At 58.9% G+C, this 18,079-nt stretch overlaps 1 protein-coding gene across 1 annotated transcript; it reads right to left on the bottom strand.

Annotated features, from left to right (window-relative positions):
* Positions 1–5,634: 5,634 nt before the first annotated feature.
* Positions 5,635–13,701, bottom strand: LOC104303670 (myosin regulatory light chain 2, smooth muscle minor isoform). The gene is made up of 4 exons (XM_054164160.1): positions 13,610–13,701; positions 10,695–10,893; positions 9,297–9,458; positions 5,635–6,513 (listed from the first exon to the last, which is right to left on the bottom strand). The coding sequence occupies exons 2-4, from the start codon at positions 10,876–10,878 to the stop codon at positions 6,341–6,343; spliced, it is 519 nt and encodes a 172-aa protein (XP_054020135.1). The 5' UTR covers positions 10,879–10,893; positions 13,610–13,701; the 3' UTR covers positions 5,635–6,340.
* Between the last annotated feature and the right edge of the window lie 4,378 nt (positions 13,702–18,079).

Below are 18,079 nucleotides of genomic sequence, written 5' to 3'. Positions count from 1 at the left end.
ACTTGAAGACTCTTGACCTCCCTGCCTCCACCAGGCCATGTCTCCTTGGCCCCCTGCTCTCACCACAAACAGCTTCAGCCAGCTCCATCTCCTTGACTACTGGGACTTGACACCATAGTGGCAGCCCTGGCCCTGAAGGCTGTGCCTGAGCTTCTGTAAGCTGCTCAGATGCAGAACCTCAGAACCCCAGCATGGAGGCATGGGAAGGGACCTCTGGAGCTCCCCCAGCACAGCCCCTGCTCCAGCAGGGCCCCCCCAGCAGCTTGCCCAGCAGCACAGTGCCCAGGGGGGGTTGGAAGCTCTCCACCCCAGCAGATTCCACAACCTCTCTGGGCAGCCTGCTCCAGGCCTCCAGCAGCCTCCCCCCAAACCACTTTCTCCTCCTGCTCAGCTGCCACCTCCTGGCTTCCAGGCTCTGCCCCTTGGCCTGGCCCTGGGCCCCACTCAGCAGAGCCTGGCCCCAGCCTCTTGCCCCCCACAGCTCCTTCAGCTCTTGCTGAGCATTGCTCAGCTGCCCTCTGGGGCTGCTCTCCTGCAGGCTGCTCAGCCCCAGGGCTCTCAGCCTTTGCTGCTGCCAGAGCTGCTCCAGGCCCCTCAGCAGCTCTGCAGCCTCCCCTGGGCTCTCTCCAGCAGCTCTCTGAGCTCACTGAGTGGTGCTGGAGGGAACTCTCCCAGCACTTAAAATCCAGCAGAAGAGACACTGGCACAGGTTGCCCAGGAGGCTGTGGGTGCCCCCTCTGTGGAGGTGTTCAAGGCCAGGTTGGATGAGGCCTTGATGATCTCAAAGATCCCTTCCATCCCAAACCATCCCAAACCATCCCGTCAGTCTGCACTCATTGGCCTTCTGGATTGCAGGGCCTCAGGGGATGTCTAGGAGGTAGAGCAAAGCAGCCAATACCTCTTAGCTGTCACCTTAGGTGTCTTGCACACCTCCCTCAGCGCTGACGACTTAGTCATCAACGATCTCTGCAGGGCTCCACCCAGGGGAGCAGATCAGCTCACCCTCACCACCTGCACCATGGGTGCAGCAAGCCCTTAGGTGGCCAACGCTGCTCCTTTGGGCTGGGGCTGCTCCAGCAGCCACTGGCGTGGCTGAGGTCCATTTGCAGATGTTGGTAGTCCACTCCAAACCCTTCCCAGCAGCTTTGGAGCTGCAGGGGGTGAAGCTGGCACTGAAGATGAAGAAAATGATCATGGTGGGGCATCAGCTTCGGTGCTCCAAGCATCTCTCCAGGTGCAGCAGAGAAAGCTGCGCCCCAGTCGCAGCGAGAAAAGTTCCCCAGGAGCCATCAGTGTGTCCTGGTGGCCAAGAAAGCTGAAGGTCTGCTGGGAGGCATGGAGGAGAGTGTGGCCAGCAGGTCAAAGGAGGTTCTCTTCACTCTCTGCTCTGGTGAGGCCACAGCTGCAGTGCTGGGTCGAGTGCTGTGCTCCCCAGTCCGAGAGAAACAGGGAACTGATAGACAGAATCATGGGGAGGCTGCAAAGCTGCTGAGGGGCCTGGAGCAGAGCTTCCAGCCCCCGCTGGGCACTGTGCTGCTGGGCAAGCTGCTGGGGGGGCCCTGCTGGAGCAGGGGCTTGGGCTGGGGGAGCTCCAGAGGTCCCTTCCCACCCCTCCATGTGGGACTGGGGGCTTGTCCTTGCATTTCCAACCTCTTCTGGCAGGAGTTTTCCCCAAGTGCTGGCTCTGCAGGCAGGAGGGGATGACCCGGAGCAGCTTTGTAATTCCCACTGTCAGCAGGACCGCTCCAGTCCTCCTTAAGGACCCTCCTTAAGGCTTTGTCATCTTTCTCTCTCTGTCATCATCCTCTCATGAGCTCTTTCCCGCCCACCCCACCCCCCCTGCTGTGAAAACTTTTGGAAGCTGTGATCTTGCAGCCTGGTGGAGTCATCCCGAGGTAACGCAGGTCATCAGCTGCAACAAGCATGTGCCGCTTACTCATGGAGTGAGAGACATCCCAAGGGAACGTTCCAGCTCCTGGAGCCCTGCAGCGATGTCCTGGAGCTAAGCCCTTCTGGAGTGGGAGAGGAGTGCTTCGCTTCCTGTGTCCCCAGCTGCCTGCTCAGCAGTTATTTACACACAGCTATTTAAACAGCTGACCTCACCGGGGCTTGCCCAACGGCTGCTGACACCCAGGGACACAGCTCCCCGGGCTGAAGTCCACCTGAAGGCCCTGCAGCAAGGTCTTCCCTGGGAGCTGTGAGGAGTCTGAGCACTGAGCTGACAGAAGCTGGACACACACAGAGGGGGAAGGGGCTTTATTATGGCTTGTAGAATCCTGGCACTGTTTGGGTGGGAAAAGATCTCCAAGATCCATCCAGCCCAGTATCAACCCAACACCACCATGGCCACCAAACTGTGTCCCCAGGTGCCGTGGCCACAGGGTTCTGGAACACCTCCGGGGATGCTTCTCTCCCAGGTCACCCTTTATGCAAGCACCTCAAAGCCTTCCACATATCAGGGGCCTGCATCTTCCCTTCCTGCTCCAGGCTTTCCAGATGCCTGGGGCTTGAGCCCCTCTGGGGAGGGAGATCTACCACAGCCGGGGCCTCAGCTGCAGGTAAGATCCCAAGCAGCTGATAAGGCAGGCTTTGCACATTCCCAGCAGCTCAAACACCTTCAGGATTGAGGAAGAGCTCGGGGGCTGGTGGTATCTACACAGGACACCAGAGCTCAGACACTTGGGTCTATTGGCTGGGAGCACAGACCTGACCCTGGGTGCATGGCAACAGGACAACACATGGCAAGATGGGCACCTGGGGGCAGGAGGTGAAGTGTGCTGGGAAAGCAGGAGGTGGTTGGGGATGATGTTCTTCCTGGGGATGCTTGGAAGGTCATAGATTGCACTGGCATGGAAGGGACCCTCCAAGGTTTCTTGTCCAACCTCACTGCATTGAGCAGGGACAGAGTCACAGAATGGGTTTGGTTGGAGGGACCTTCAAGACCATCCACTCCCAACCCCGTGCCATGGGCAGGGACACTTCCCACTAGCCCAGGCTGCTCAAGGCCTCATCCAGCCTGGACTTGAGCACCTCCAGGGAGCACAAAGTGGAACCCAGGAAGTTCCATCTGAAACAGGAGAAAAATGTTTGATGTGAGGCTGCTGGAGGCCTGGAGCAGGCTGCCCAGAGAGGTTGTGGAGTCTCCTGGTGTGGAGAGCTTCCAACCCCCCACCCCCGGGCACTGTGCTGCTGGGCAAGCTGCTGTGGGAGCCCTGCTGGAGCAGGGGCTTGGGCTGGGGGAGCTCCAGAGGTTCCTTCCAACCCAACCCACTCTATAATTCTTTGAGCAGCACCTGCTGTGAGTTAGCAGGATGTGCCCAGGTCATCTTCAGGCCTCTGCAAACTCACCAGCTTTAGACATACAACCAGTGACTGGGTTGGACTGCAGGGACCTTTCCAGGTCATCTAGCCTCAACTCTCCATAGTCAGCAGGGACATCCCCAGCTACAGCAGTGTGCTCAGAGCCCCAACCAACTTGACCTGCAGTGCTGTCAGCCATAGGGCAGCTCCCAGCTCTCTGGGCAGCCCGGGCCAGGCCCTCCCCACCCTCAGGGGCAAACATTTCTCCCTTCTCTCCATTCCCAATCTCCCTCTTGGAGTCCAAACCGTCCCCCCTTGGCCTGGCACCTCAGGCCCTGAGAAAAAGTCTGTCCCCAGCTTTCTGCTCACCCCTTGAAGCACTGAAAGGCCACCAGGTCTCCTGGAGCCTTCTCCAGGCTGCACAGCACCAACTGCCCCAGCCTGGCCTCCCAGCAGAGGGCTTCCAGCCCTCCCAGCACTGCTGCGGCTTCTTCTGGCTCTGCTCCAACAGGTCCCCGGTGCCGAGGGCTCCAGAGCTGCCCCAGCACTGCGGGTGGGCTCACCCACGTTTTGCAGGCGACTTCCTTCTCCTCCCTTCCTGCAGCCATTTGATCCAAGAGCCCAACCTGGGCACATGGCGAAGGCGCGGTCTGAGAAGGTGCAGCAGCTGCCGCGGTGTCCTCTGCGGGACTGCAAAGCCCCCAGGAGCCGCCGGCGAGGTCCTTGCGGGCCGAGCCGCGTCAGGAGCTGGGCTGCCACCTGCCGCTGGCTGCGGGCAGTGACACGGCACAGAGAGAATAGAATAGAATAACCCAGGTTGGAAGAGACCTTCAAGATCATCGAGTCCACCCCATCATCCACCACCACCTAATCAACTAAACCATGGCACCAAGCATCCTGTCAAGCCTCGTCCTGAACTCCCCCAGCAACGGCGACCCCACCACCTCCCTGGGCAGCCCATCCCAATGGGCAATCACTCTGTGTAAAACTTCCTCCTAACATCCAGCCTAAACCTCCCCTGGCGCAGCCTGAGACTGTGTCCTCTTGTTCTGGTACTGGTTGCCTGGGAGAAGAGACCAACCTCTGCTGGACTACAACCCCCCTTCAGGTAGTTGTAGACAGCAATAAGGTCTCCCCTGAGCCTCCTCCTCTCCAGGCTAAGCAACCCCAGCTCCCTCAGTCTCTCCTCACAGGGCTGTGTTCCAAACCCCTCACCAACTTTGTTGCCCTTCTCTGGACATGCTCCAGCAAGTCAACCTCCTTGCTAAACTGAGGAGCCCAGAACTGGACCCAGGACTCAAGGTGTGGCCTAACCAGTGCAGTGTACAGGGGCAGAATGACCTCCCTGCTCCTGCTCGCCACAGTTCCTGATGCAGGCCAGGATGCCATTGGCCCTCCTGGCTGCCTGGGCACACTGCAGGCTCATGTTCAGCCTACCATCAACCAGCACCCCCAGGTCCCTCTCCACCTGGCTGCTCTCAGCCACTCTGCCCCCAGCCTGTAGCACTGCCTGGGGTTGTTGTGGCCAATGTGCAGAACCTGGCACTTGGCTGTGTTCAATCTCCTGCCCTTGGACTCTGCCCATCTGCCCAGCCTGGCAAGGTCCCTCTGCAGAGCTCTCCTACCCTCTCACAGATCAACTCCTGCCCCCAGCTTGGTGTCATCTGCAAATTTACTGATGATGGACTCAATGCCCTCATCCAGATCATCAATAAAGATGTTAAAGAGCATGGGGCCCAGCACTGATCCCTGGGGCACACCACTGGTGCCTGGCCGCCAGCTGGCTGTGGCAGCAGGAACCCTGTCAGAGGGGGTGGGGGGCGCTGCGTTCATGCAGGTGTTGAGGGAGGGGTTCATCTGCTGTGGGCAGCTCGGGGGCAGGCGACAGCAGGAGCTGCAGAGCTTTGTCTGACGGCTGGCAGAGTTTTGTGTGGGGCTGTCCTGCCGAGAAGGCAGTCCTGGCTTGGTCAGAGATTCATGGAATGGGTTTGGTTGGAGGGAGCTTCTAGACCGTCCAGTTCCAACCCCCTGCCATAGGCAGGGAAACCTCCCACCAGCCCAGCTTGATCAAGGTCTCATCCAACCTGGCCTTCAACACCTCCAGGCTCAGAGCCTCCACAACTTCTCCTGGCAACCTGTTGTGGTGCCTCAGCAGTGGAACAGCATTTACTACCCCAATTTGGCAGGAAAGGGGAGGTGCCAAGGTGGCAAAGGACCCCCTCAGCTCCCTCCCCGTGCTTTAAAACACTTAATGAGCAAGTTTGGGGCAGGAATCATTAAAGTGCAGCAGAAGTTGAAGGAGGGAAACCTCTGCCTGGCTGTGCTCAGAGAAGCAAGCGCTGGAGCACCCCCAGCAGCGTGACCAACCTTTTATTTTTAAGGCCAGAAGAGGTGACAACAGCACTGCAAAAATATTTACAGCTCTGGTTAGACAAAGAGTGGGCAACTAGTGTGAGAAATCTGCATGCTGTGCTTCACAGAGCAGGCTGTGAGCTGGGCAGGGGAAATTCATCTGGGTAGGGAGCAGCAGCTCTGGCATCCTTACCTGGGCTTCTTGTGATCGTGGAGTGGTGGGGTGGGAAGTGACCTGTGGAGATCACTTGGTCCAGCCCCCCTGCTGCAGCAGGGCCCCCCCAGCAGCTTGCGCAGCAGCACAGCGCCCAGGGCGGGTTGGAAGCTCTCCACACCAGGAGACTCCACAATCTCTCTGGGCAGCCTGCTCCAGGCCTCCAGCACCAGAGAAGTTTCTCCTCCAGCTGGGGCGGCACCTCCTGGGCCGCAGTCCGTGTGCAGCGCTCCAGTTTGCACTACCACTTTGCGTCCCCTCTCCCTGCCCACGCTTCCAGCTCACACAGCACCCTAAGGTCAGAAGGGACCTTCAGAGATCATCAGCTCCAACCTCCACCATTCTGCCACCGAGGTGCAGCCCCAGAGTCCTCAGAGGGGAAAAAGCTGGAAGGAAGGGTGAAAAATGGTTGCAGAACGGGTGCTGGCAAGAAACAGAGAGAGGAGAGAGCGGGGGGCGCGGCGGGGGGCGGGCTCAGTCGTCCTTGTCGCGGGCGCCGTGCTTGAGGATGCGCGTGAACTCGATGTAGTTGAAGTTGCCCTTCTTGTCGATGGGAGCCTCCCGGTACAGCTCGTCCACCTCCTCGTCCGTGAACCTGTCGCCCATGGTGGTCAGCAGCTCCCGCAGGTAGTCCTCCTGGATGAAGCCTGCGCGGCACAGGGAGAGGGCTCGGGCGGCGGGCTGCCCCGGCTTGGGCCGCCGGGGACCTCCGACGCCGGCCGGTCCGACCCCCCTGCCCGGGGCGGGGACAGCTCCCACCGGCCCGGCCCGGAACGCTTCCAGGGAGGGGGCACCCAGAGCGCCCTGGGCAGCCTGTGCCAGGGTCTCCCCACCCTCACTGCCACCAATTTTCCCCCAACCTCCACTCTCAGTCTCCCCTCTTCCACCTTCAGTGCACAGAAGCTGACAGAAGAGTCGAACCATCCCTGGGTTTCAGTCTCACCAAGGTTGGAAGAGACCTCAAAGATCATCGAGTCCAAGCTGGCACCACAGACCTCATGACTAGACCATGGCACCAAGTGCCACATCCAATCCCCTCTGGAACACCTCCAGGGATGGGGACTCCACCACCTCCCTGGGCAGCACATCCCAATGGTGAATGACTCTCTCTGCGAAGAACTTTCTCCTCACCTCCAGCCTAAACTTCCCTGGCACAGCTTGAGACTGTGTCCTCTTGTTCTGCTGCTGGTTGCTAGACAGAAGAGCCCAACCCCTTCCTGGCTCCAACCTCCCTTCAGGGAGTTGTAGAGGGCAATGAGGTCTCCCCTGTGCCTCCTCTTCTCCAGGCTAAACAACCCCAGCTCCCTCAGCCTCTCCTCACAGGGCTGTGCTCAAGGCCTCTCCCCAGCCTTGTTGCCCTTCTCTGGACACCTTCAAGTCTCTCAATGTCCCTCCTAAACTGAGGGGCCCAGAACTGGACACAGGACTCAAGCTGTGGCCTAACCAATGCAGAGCACAATGACTTCCCTGCTCCTGCTTGCCACACCATTCCTGATGCAGGCCACGTTCAACCCATGGGTTTAGTCCTAAGAGTTACTGCTTCAACCCCAGGTGGGGCACCCACAGCCTCCCTGGGAAGTCTGTTCCAGAGTCTCCCCACCCTCACTGCCAAGAACTTTTTTCCCCATCCCAATCTCTTAGTGTGGAGAAGAGTGAGAGGGGATTTAATCAATGTCTATCAATATCTGAGGGGTCAGGAGGGAGGGGACAGGCTCTGCTCAGTGGCACCCTGGGACAGGACAAGGGGCAATGGATGGAAACTCCAGCACAGAAGGTTCCACCTCAACCTGAGGAGGAACTTCCTCACTGTGAGGGCAACATAAGAGTTGACATAAGAGTCGACCCATCCTAAAGTTTCATGTTCACCTTATGGGTTCAGTTATCAGAGTAACTGCATTAACCTCAGGATGCAGCTCCAGAGGTGAGGCATCCTCCACTGGATCAGGCTGCTCAGAGCAACCTTGAATGTCTCCAGAGATGGGGCCTCAACCACCTCCCTGGGCAGCCTGTTCCAGTGTCTCCCCACCCTCACTGTCACAAATTTCTTCCTAACCTCCAGTCCCAGTCTGCCCTCCTCAAGCTTCAATCCATTCAGGTTGGAGCAGATGACCTCCAAAGGCCCTTCCAACCCAAGCCATCCTGTGATGGTAAGGAGATGTCACTGGAGGTGCTTCCCCTAACCTTCCAACCACACTGGGACCCACCCTGGGACTGTTCTGAAGCCTGCACTTTGAGCATTACACATCAAAACCCAACAGAAGAGCAGAACTCAGCTGCTTAAAGCTTGAGGATGGCCCAAGGCACCAAAGGAGAACCATGATCCTCAGATGATCCCCAGACCTAGACTAAAACATTAAGCAGGCAGAGGTGCAAGATAAGCAGCTCAATCTTATCAGCTTCCCCGGGGGCCTCAACTAGTCACTTATTGTTTGCACAGAACCACAAGGTCACAGCTGAAAAGAGCTGGCAGCACAATCACGGGCTTTATACCCCAACTGGCAGCCTCTTCTTTTGGTGCCCACAAAAAAAGAGCCCAGAGTGAGTCAGACAACCTGCGGAGAGACAATAATTAACTTCCTAACAACGACTTCCTTCTCCAGGAGAGGCTGAGGAGATGGCCCTGCAGAGGGAGGAAGTCGATTAGCATCTGAAAAGGGCCTCTCCAACAGAAGGGGCCGTTTGCCTCCACCTCAGCAGGAAGGGGATGCTCTTTGAAAAGGTGCTAAAAATACACAGCCTGGAAAGAACTGCCAGGAAAAAGGGATCCCGGCCTGGAAAAGGCTGGGAGCACACAGCTTGGCTGCAAGGGCTCCGGTGGACACTGGGAAGCTGGAGGTGTGGTGGCATCTCTAGCACAGAGGCTACAACATTTCACCTCTTCAAAATGCTGCTCACACCTCTGCAGCTCCCTGAAAGGAGGCTGCAGGCAGGTGGGGGGTGGTCTCTGCTCCCAAGGAGCAAATGAGAACCTTCTCTCAAGCTACAAGTGAGAGCAACTCTTCTCTGGGAACCCATCAGCCTCAATCACCTTAAAGGTCTCTGCCAACCAAAAGAGCTCTAGGATGGTATGACAACAGGCAACAGCTTCAAGTTGCCCCAGGGGAGGTTCAGGTTGGACATGAGGAACAATTCCATCCCCAAAAAGGTGGTCAAGGCCTGGCCCAGGCTGCCCAGGGCAGTGGTGGAGTCCCCAGAATTCAGAATCCAGGGAGCTGTGATGCTGAGGGCCATGGTTCAGCGGTGACCTCAATCGTTCTGTCTCCGCTTCGTAAGCAGCCCAAGCACAGAACTCAAGCTGTGGATCAGGTCAGGCTCTCCCCAGGTGCTAGAGGCTGCCAGCTGGGTCACACCTCACTGGAAAGGTGCAACCATCACCCAAACAAACAACGTTAATGTGCCCCCAGCAAGCAGCTGAGCGCCAGCCTTGTACCTGTGGCCTCCTCGTCGAAGCAGGCGAAGGCGTTCCTGATGACGTCCTCGGGGTCGGTGCCGTTCAGCTTCTCCCCAAACATGGTGAGGAACATGGTGAAGTTGATGGGGCCTGGGGCCTCGTTCATCATGGCATCCAGGTACTCATCCGTTGGGTTCTTCCCTGCAAAGGCAGGCAGGCAGGGCTGCTTCAGCTTCCCGACCAAGAGGTCACAGAATGGGCTGGGAAGGCACCTCAAGGATCACCCAGCTCCAACCCCCCTGCCACGGGCAGGGAAGCCTCCCACCAGCCCAGGCTGCTCCAGGCCAGACCCAAGCCAGCTTTGTGGATGCCCTGTGGAGGGGGCATCCACCACCTCCCTGGGCAAGCTGCTCCAGTGTCTCCCCACCCTCACTGTCAAGAATTGCTTCCTCATCTCCAGCCTGAGGCGACAGCTGCCCGAGGAGCACCACGGGGACGGTGACAGCCGCCCGAGGGCACCACGGGGACGGCGACGGCTGCCTGAGGGCACCACGGGGATGGCGACAGCCGCCCGAGGGCACCACGGGGACGGCGACAGCCGCCCTGAGCTGGCCCAGGCTGAGTCACCATCAGCAGAGCAGCACAGATCTGTGTGCCCAGATCTGTGTTCAGTGTGCCCAGGCAGCCAGGAGGGCCAAGGGCATCCTGGCCTGCAGCAGGAAGAGTGTGGCCAGCAGGAGCAGGGAGGTCATTCTGCCCCTGTACACTGCACTGGTTTGGCCACACCTTGAGTCCTGTGTCCAGTTCTGGGCTCCTCAGTTTAGGAAGGAGGTTGACTTGCTGGAGCGTGTCCAGAGAAGGGCAACAAAGCTGGGGAGGGGCTTGGAACACAGCCCTGTGAGGAGAGGCTGAGGGAGCTGGGGTTCCTTAGCCTGCAGAAGAGGAGACTCAGGGGTGACCTTATTGCTGTCTACAACTACCTTAGGGGGGGTTGTAGTCAGGCAGAGGTTGGTCTCTTCTCCCAGGCAACCAGTACCAGAACAAGAGGACACAGTCTCAGGCTGCACCAGGGGAGGTTTAGGCTGGAGGTTAGGAGGAAGTTCTACACAGAGAGAGTGATTGCCCACTGGAATGGGCTGCCTGAGGAGGTGGTGGGGTCGCCGTCACTGGGGGTGTTCAGGGTGAGGCTTGACAGGATGCTTGGTGCCATGGGTTAGCTGATTGGGTGGTGTTGGATGATAGGTTGGACTCGATGACCTTGAAGGTCTCTTCCAACCTGGTCTGGTCTGGTCTGGTCTATTCTATTCTATTTCTATTCTATTCTATTTCTATTCTATTCTATTCTATTCCATTCTATTCCATTCCATTCCATTCCATTCCATTCCATTCCATTCCATTCTCTCTGCTGCACAGCCACGAGCAGAGAGGTGACCTTACCGAGGGAGGCCAGCATGTCGTGCAGGTCCTCCTTGTCAATGAAGCCATCCCTGTTCTGGTCAATCATGTTGAAGGCCTCCTTGAACTCCTGGATCTGGGACTGGTCGAACATGGCGAAGACGTTGGAGGTGGCGCGCTGAGGGCGCTTCTTGGTGGTCTTCGTCTTGGCCTTCTTGCTGGACATGGTGGCTTTGGGACACTAGGGAGAGAAGTAAATGTGGTAAACTCAGAGTTAGGACTTCCAGAGAAACCCCCAAACCAAACAAACCCCATCCTAATCACATCCTGGGCTGCAGCAAGAGAAGCATAGCCAGCAGGTCGAGGCAGGTGATTCTTCCTCTCTACTCTGCTCTGGTGAGACCCCACCTGGACCCCACCTGTGTCCAGTTCTGGAGCCCCTATTACAAGAGGGATCTGGAGGTGCTGGAAGGTGTCCAGAGAAGGGCCACAAGGATGAGCAGAGGGCTGGAGCTGCTCTGAGGAAAGACTGAGGGAGTTGGGGAGCTCCAGAGGTCCCTTCCCACCCCTAACATTCTGGGATTGTCATCCTTTCCTCTCCTTCCAGGTCCTGTGCGTGCCATGAGTGTGTTACAAACCACCTTTCACCCCTGTCAGGTGCCCACTGACCCTGAGCTAACACCAGGCAGGTTCATTGTTCATCCACCTCCTCTCCCACAGGTGCTGTGGTTCGTGTCTGGAGCTCCAGCAGTGCTTTCAGAACCTTTCCTCTCTCAAACCCTTCACTTTGTTTTTGTCCTAGATGCCCTCAGCAGCCAATGTGCTCCCCATGGGTTCAGGCATCTTAGAAGCAAACCTACCCCTTCCAAGCACCCAAACCCCATGGGCTCCACAGTATCACTAAGGTTGGAAGAGACCTCGAGGATCATCGAGTCCAACCTGTCACCACAGACCTCATGGCTAGACCATGGCACCAAGTGCCACATCCAATCCCCTCTGGAACACCTCCAGGGATGGGGACTCCACCACCTCCCTGGGCAGCACATTCCGATGATGAATGACTCTCTCAGTGAAGAACTTTCTCCTCACCTTGAGTCTAAACCTCCCCTGGCACAGCTTGAGACTGTGTCCTCCTGTTCTGGTGCTGGTTGCCTGGGAGAAGAGCCCAATCCCCCCCAGCCACAACCACCCTTCAGGTAGTTGTAGAGAGCAATGAGGCCTGAGCCTCCTCTTCTCCAGGCTAAACAACCCCAGCTCCCTCAGCCTCTCCTCACAGGGCTGTGCTCAAGGCCTCTCCCCAGCCTTGTTGCCCTTCTCTGGACACCTTCAAGTGTCTCAATGTCCTTCTTAAACTGAGGGGCCCAGAACTGGACACAGGACTCAAGGTGTGGCCTAACCAGTGCTGAGTCCAGGGGCACAATGACTTCCCTGCTCCTGCTGGCCACACTATTCCTGATGCAGGCCAGGATGCCCTTGGCCTTCTTGGCCACCTGGGCACACTGCTGGCTCATGTTTAGGCAGCTGATAATCAGCACCCCCAGGTCCCTCTCTGCCTGGCTGCTCTCAGCCACTCTGCCCCCAGCCTGTAGCTCTGCCTGGGGTTGTTGTGGCCAAAGTGCAGCCCCTGGCACTTGGACCTGTTGAATGCCATCCTGTTGGCCTCTGCCCATCTGTCCAGTGGGTCGAGGTCCCTCTGCAGAGCCTTTCCATCCTCTAACTGACCAACATTTGCTCCTAACTTGGTATCATCTGCAAACTTGCTGATGACTGACTCCATCCCCTCCTCCAGATCATCAATGAAGATGTTGACCAGGCTGGGGCCCAGCACTGAGCCCTGGGGCACCCCACTGGTGCCTGGCTGCCAGCTGGCTGTGGCACCATTCCCCACCACTCTCTGGGCTCAGCCTCCAGCCAGTTCCTCACCCAGCTCAGAGAGCTGCTGCCCAAGCCACGAGCTGACAGCTTAGACAGCAGTCTAAGTCCTGCAAACACCTTTTGGGGGCTGCAGCCTCTCCTGCAGCTTTGGGAAGGTGTGATCCAGTCTGGAGAAGAGAAGGCTCTGAGGAGACCTCATTGTGGCCTTCCAGGATCTGCAGGGGGCTCCAAGAAAGCTGGGGAGGGACTTTTGAGGGTGTCAGGGAGGGATAAGAATGGGGAGGATGGAGCAGAACTAGAAGTGGAAAGATTCAGATTGGCTGTGAGGAAGAAGTTGTTGGCCAGGAGGGTGGTGAGAGCCTGGCACAGGCTGCCCAGGGAGCTGGTGGCAGCCTCCTGCCTGGAGGTGTTCGCAGCCAGGCTGGAGGTGGCTGTGAGCAACCTGCTGCGGTGTGAGGTGTCCCTGCCCAGGGCAGGGGGGGGGTTGGAGCTGGCTGAGCCTCGAGGTCCCTCCCAACCCCGACAATTCTTCCCTTCGAAGCTTTAATGCCAAGGTTCTGAGGCGGGACACCACCCCCGGGGGGGGACACTTCCACCACCTCCCCCCTCCCGCTGCTCGCCGCCGGGGCGAGACCGACCTTTCACGAGGTTCACCAAACCTACGAGTCATTATTTTATTTTTAACCTTTATTCCATGCCGAAACTTTGACCTGGTTTATAGGTTTGGTTTGGTTTGGTTTTCCCCGGCCTAAAAGCCCCAACCCCACCCCCGCGGCTTTCAGGCCGCACAGAGGCGGTGAAGGGAAAATGGCGCCGGGGAAGGCTGGGCGGAGGGGTTCCCCTTTACCTCGCCGCTGTTTTGAGGCTCCTTTAGCCACCTTTCCCCCCTTTTGCCTTCGCCGCCGGCTGAGGCTGAGGCACCGGCAGCCACGGACGTGGCTGCCGGTGCCTCAGCCTCAGCCGGCGGCGAGCGCTGCCGGCCTGGATCCCGCCCGCCGCCATTTCTTCCCACCTCAGGCAGCGCCTTCCCCGGCCTCCCCTCACAGCCTTTTTCCCGCCTCGCCGAACCCTTCCCTCCTCACCCCGGCGCTGGCTGTGAAGGAATCCCCGGAGCGAAAGCCGCCGAGACAAGGAAGGAAGCGACGGTAAACCAACCCCAGCCCCGCTCCCCCAGCCCCGGTCCGTCCCGGAACAAACCATCGCCTTCCCGGGGGGGGGGGGGGGGGGGGGGGGGGGAAAGGGATGAACCCAGGAGGTGAGGAGGGAAGAGAGAAGGAAGACGGGGAAAGGGCAGCGCAGTGGCAGCCAGGGGGTTTCTCCTTGCCATCCCCACACACACACTCTAAATCCTCGTCCTAAGGGTGGCTGGGTCGGGGATGTGCCCAAAGAGGCTTCCCCCTTCCTCCCCCCCCCCCCCTTCCAGCAGCGATGGCGCAGCCCGGGGGAAGCCGGTGCCGGGTCCCGGGAAGTGCTGGGAAGGAGCCCCGGAGATGGGTTTTGAAGTGAAGAAGCTCAGAGAGTTGGTGGGATGAAGGCTCCTTCACCATTTCTACCCCCCACCCCCCTAAATCCCGCTCCCCCAAGCGGCTTTCCCCCCTCCCCAGCTTCTAGGAGCGATGGCACAGCCCGGGGGAAGTCGCTGCCGGTGCTGGGTACCGGGAAGGGCTGGGAGGAGCCCCGGAGGTGGGTTTTGAGGTGAAGAAGGTTAGAGAGATGATGGGATGGAGCCTCCCTCACCATCCCCAGCCCGTCTCCAAAGCGGTTTTCCCCCCTCTCCAGCTTCCAGCAGCGATGGCACAGCCCGGGGGAAGCCGGTGCCGGTGCTGGGTACCGGGAAGGGCTGGGAGGAGCCCCGGAGGTGGGTTTTGAGGTGAAGAAGGTTAGAGAGATGATGGGATGGAGCCTCCCTCACCATCCCCAGCCCGTCTCCAAAGCGGTTTTCCCCCCTCCCCAGCTTCCAGCAGCGATGGCGCAGCCCGGGGGAAGCCGGTGCCGGGTACCGGGAAGGACTTAGAAGGAGCCCCGGAGGTGGGTTTTGAGGTGAAGAAGCTCAGAGAGATGGTGGGATGAAGGTTCCCCCACCATTTCCACCCCCCACCCTCCTAAATCCCGGTCCTCCAAGCGGCTTTCCCCCCTCCAGCTTCCAGCAGCGATGGCACAGCCCGGGGGAAGTCGCTGCCGGTGCTGGGTACCGGGAAGGGCTGGGAAGGGGCCGCGGAGGTGGGTTTTGAGGTGAAGAAGGTTAGAGAGATGGTGGGATGGAGCCTCCCTCACTATTTCCCCCCACCCTAAATCCTCCTCCGCAATGTGGCTTTCCCCCCTCCCCAGCTTCCAGGAGGGATGGCACAGCCCGGGGGAAGTCGCTGCCGGAGCCGGTGCTGGGTACCGGGAAGGGCTGGGAGGAGCCCCGGAGGTGGGTTTTAAGGTGAAGAAGCTCAGAGAGATGGTGGGATGAAGGCTCCCTCATCATCCCCAGCCCGTCTCCAAAGCGGTTTTCCCCCCTCCCCAGCTTCCAGGAGCGATGGCGCAGCCCGGGGGAAGCCGGTGCCGGGTACCGGGAAGGACTTAGAAGGAGCTCCGGAGGTGGGTTTTGAGGTGAAGAAGCTCAGAGAGATGGTGGGATGAAGGTTCCCTCACCTTAAGTCCCCGTCCCCAAAGCGCCTTTCCCCCCTCCTCAGCTTCCAGCAGCGATGGCACAGCCCGGGGGAAGTCGCTGCTGGTGCTGGGTACCGGGAAGGGCTGGGAGGAGCCCCGGAGGTGGGTTTTGAGGTGAAGAAGCTCAGAGAGATGATGAGATGAAGGCTCCCTCACCATTTCCACCCCCCACCCTCCTAAATCCCGCTCCCCCAAGCGGCTTTCCCCCCTCCCCAGCTTCCAGCAGCGATGGCACAGCCCGGGGGAAGTCGCTGCCGGTGCCGGTGCTGGGTACCGGGAAGGGCTGGGAAGGGGCCGCGGAGGTGGGTTTTGAGGTGAAGAAGGTTAGAGAGATGGTGGGATGGAGCCTCCCTCACCATTTCCCCCCACCCTAAATCCTCCTCCGCAATGTGGCTTTCCCCCCTCCCCAGCTTCCAGCAGCGATGGCACAGCCCGGGGGAAGTCGCTGCCGGTGCTGGGTACCGGGAAGGGCTGGGAGAAGCCCCGGAGGTGGGTTTAAGGTGAAGAAGCTCAGAGAGATGGTGGGATGAAGGCTCCCTCACCATCCCCAGCCCGTCTCCAAAGCGGTTTTCCCCCCTCCCCAGCTTCCAGCAGCGACGGCACAGCCCGGGGGGAGTCGCTGCCCGTGCCGGGTACTAGATGGGGCTGGGCAGGAGCGCCGGAGGTGGGTTTTGAGGGGAAGGAGAAGCTCAGACAGGTGGTGTGAAGGATAAATTGCAGCTCAACGAGGGACATGGGGCAGCCCCAGGCTGTGGACCTGCTGCTGGGCTGTGGATTTGGGGGGTGGAAGGTGTCTGGACGACTTGTTTGGTCAGCGACCTGACCCTTGTGCTGGGTGGGGTTTTAGGTGCCTTACTGGAAGCGGAGCTGTGGTCCCTGTTCCTGAAAGCCTCAGAGGGTGGCGGTGGAGTTAACGTGTTGGTGGTGTCCTAGCAGTGAGGTAAATAAAGCCCTGGTCAGTTTCTAATGTGCTGCCTTAGTGGAGGAGAGTGGAACCCCAGCATGGTGGGGGGCCCGAAGGGACCTCTGGAGACCACTCAGTCCAACCCCCTGCTCCAGCAGGGCCCCCCCAGCAGCTTGCCCAGCAGCACAGTGCCCAGGGGGGGTTGGAAGCTCTCCACCCCAGCAGACTCCACAACCTCTCTGGGCAGCCTGCTCCAGGCCTCCAGCAGCCTCCCCCCAAACCACTTTCTCCTCCTGCTCAGCTGCCACCTCCTGGCTTCCAGGCTCTGCCCCTTGGCCTGGCCCTGGGCCCCACTCAGCAGAGCCTGGCCCCAGCCTCTTGCCCCTCACAGCTCCTTTAGGCTCTTGCTGAGCATTGATAAGATCCCCTTAGGATCCATGGAATGCAAATAAGAATTTGGTTTGGTCCAGCCCTTGGATCACATTTCTGTTGCCTCCTTTTGGTAGAGTGAAAAAAATGAGGTCAGGCAGCTAAAGCAGAGCCATGTGGCCATCAGTGACACCAGCAGCAGATTAGCTGCTGGTCTCCAAAACATTCCTGAGGCTGCTTTGGTTGTTGCTCACAGGTTATTTGGACTGAGGTGGTCTGAATGCCTTTGGTGTGTTCACAGAGGTATTCCAAACCCCTCAGGAACATCCCAAAGAACATTCTGCTTGAGCAAAGGCCACCAGAAGCATGTGCTGGGAAGAAGCAGGACACAGAGGTGTGTGGTTCCTGTGGGCTTGTGCCAGTCTGAGGCCCCCTGCCCTGTTTTGTTTCTCCACATATGATGGTGATCCTAGAAACAAGGCAGCTAAAGATAGTTCTGAGGTCAGCAGTGAAATGGATCCAGAGTCTCTGAGCACTGCTTCCATGACAGCAGCTGCTGAGCTACACTGTCAGCTGTCCTCATGTCCTGGAATGCTGCACTGCTGGCTCCAGTGCTGTGCTCCTCAGTCTCAGAGAGACAAAGAACTGCTGGAGAGAGCCCAGGGGAGGCTGCAGAGCTGCTGAGGGGCCTGGGGCAGCTCTGGCAGCAGCAAAGGCTGAGAACCCTGGGGCTGTGCAGCCTGCAGGAGAGCAGCCCCAGAGGGCAGCTGAGCAATGCTCAGCAAGAGCTGAAGGAGCTGTGGGGGGCAAGAGGCTGGGGCCAGGCTCTGCTGAGTGGTGCCCAGGGCCAAACAATACAAAAAATGAAGCCAAAGCTTTGCTGTTCTGCAGCTGGGAGTTGACTTGGCAAAACCTTCACAGAACCTCAGGGTGGTGGGGTTGGAAGGGACCTGCAGAGCTCCCCCAGCCCAATCCCCTGCTCCAGCAGGGCACCCCCAGCAGCCTGCCCACAGTGGCCAGGGGGGGTTGGGAGCTCTTCAGAGCAGGAGACTCCCTGTGTGTGGTAAAGTTGTTCTCACTGTTGAGGAGAGCAGAAATATTCCTCACATCCAGCAGATGGCTTTTAAGCAGGCAAGGCCAGTTTGTTGCAAGAGCTGTGCTGATGCTGTGGTCTCAAGTATCAGGAGAAAGGTTCTCTTGGCTTGTTGGATGACCATGGCCTTCCACAGGCTACTGCAAGCTTAAAAGGGGAAGGGGAATTCCTCTCAGCCACAGATGCCTAAGAGTGGTGACCTCTTGTCCTGGAAGCATGTGCTGACCTACTTCACATGGCTGAACTCCAGAAAAGCAGCATTTTGCTTCAGCTAAAAAGCTTGGAGAAGCTGAGACACCATCTGGGTTGAAGGGGGTTTGCAGCCTGGCCTGTGTGGTTAGGGAACAGGGAACTCTTGTATCCAGCACAGGATGCACTCCAACCTCCCCACCATGCCCAGGGACACCTCTCAGCCAGACTCAGCTGCTCAAGGCCTCATCCAACCTGGCCTTCAATACCTCCAGGCAGGAGGCAGCCACAGCCTCCCTGGGCAGCCTGGGCCAGAGGCTCAGCAGCCTCACACTGGAGAAC

This window comes from Dryobates pubescens, chromosome 9 (assembly GCF_014839835.1).
Source record: "Dryobates pubescens isolate bDryPub1 chromosome 9, bDryPub1.pri, whole genome shotgun sequence".
In the NCBI taxonomy this organism is placed as follows: Eukaryota; Metazoa; Chordata; class Aves; order Piciformes; family Picidae; genus Dryobates; species Dryobates pubescens.
The sequence above is the reverse complement of the archived record's forward strand: the minus strand, read 5'-3'. Positions and strand labels throughout refer to the sequence as shown.

Excerpts from the sequence above, each read along its gene's own strand:
- LOC104303670 (XM_054164160.1), bottom strand. The coding sequence starts at position 10,878 with ATGTCCAGCAAGAAGGCCAAGACGAAGACCACCAAGAAGCGCCCTCAG. Across the intron at positions 9,459-10,694 it reads CGACATGCTGGCCTCCCTCG|GGAAGAACCCAACGGATGAG; the intron begins GTAAGGTCACCT and ends CTGCCTTTGCAG. Across the intron at positions 6,514-9,296 it reads CTTCGACGAGGAGGCCACAG|GCTTCATCCAGGAGGACTAC; the intron begins GTACAAGGCTGG and ends TGTGCCGCGCAG.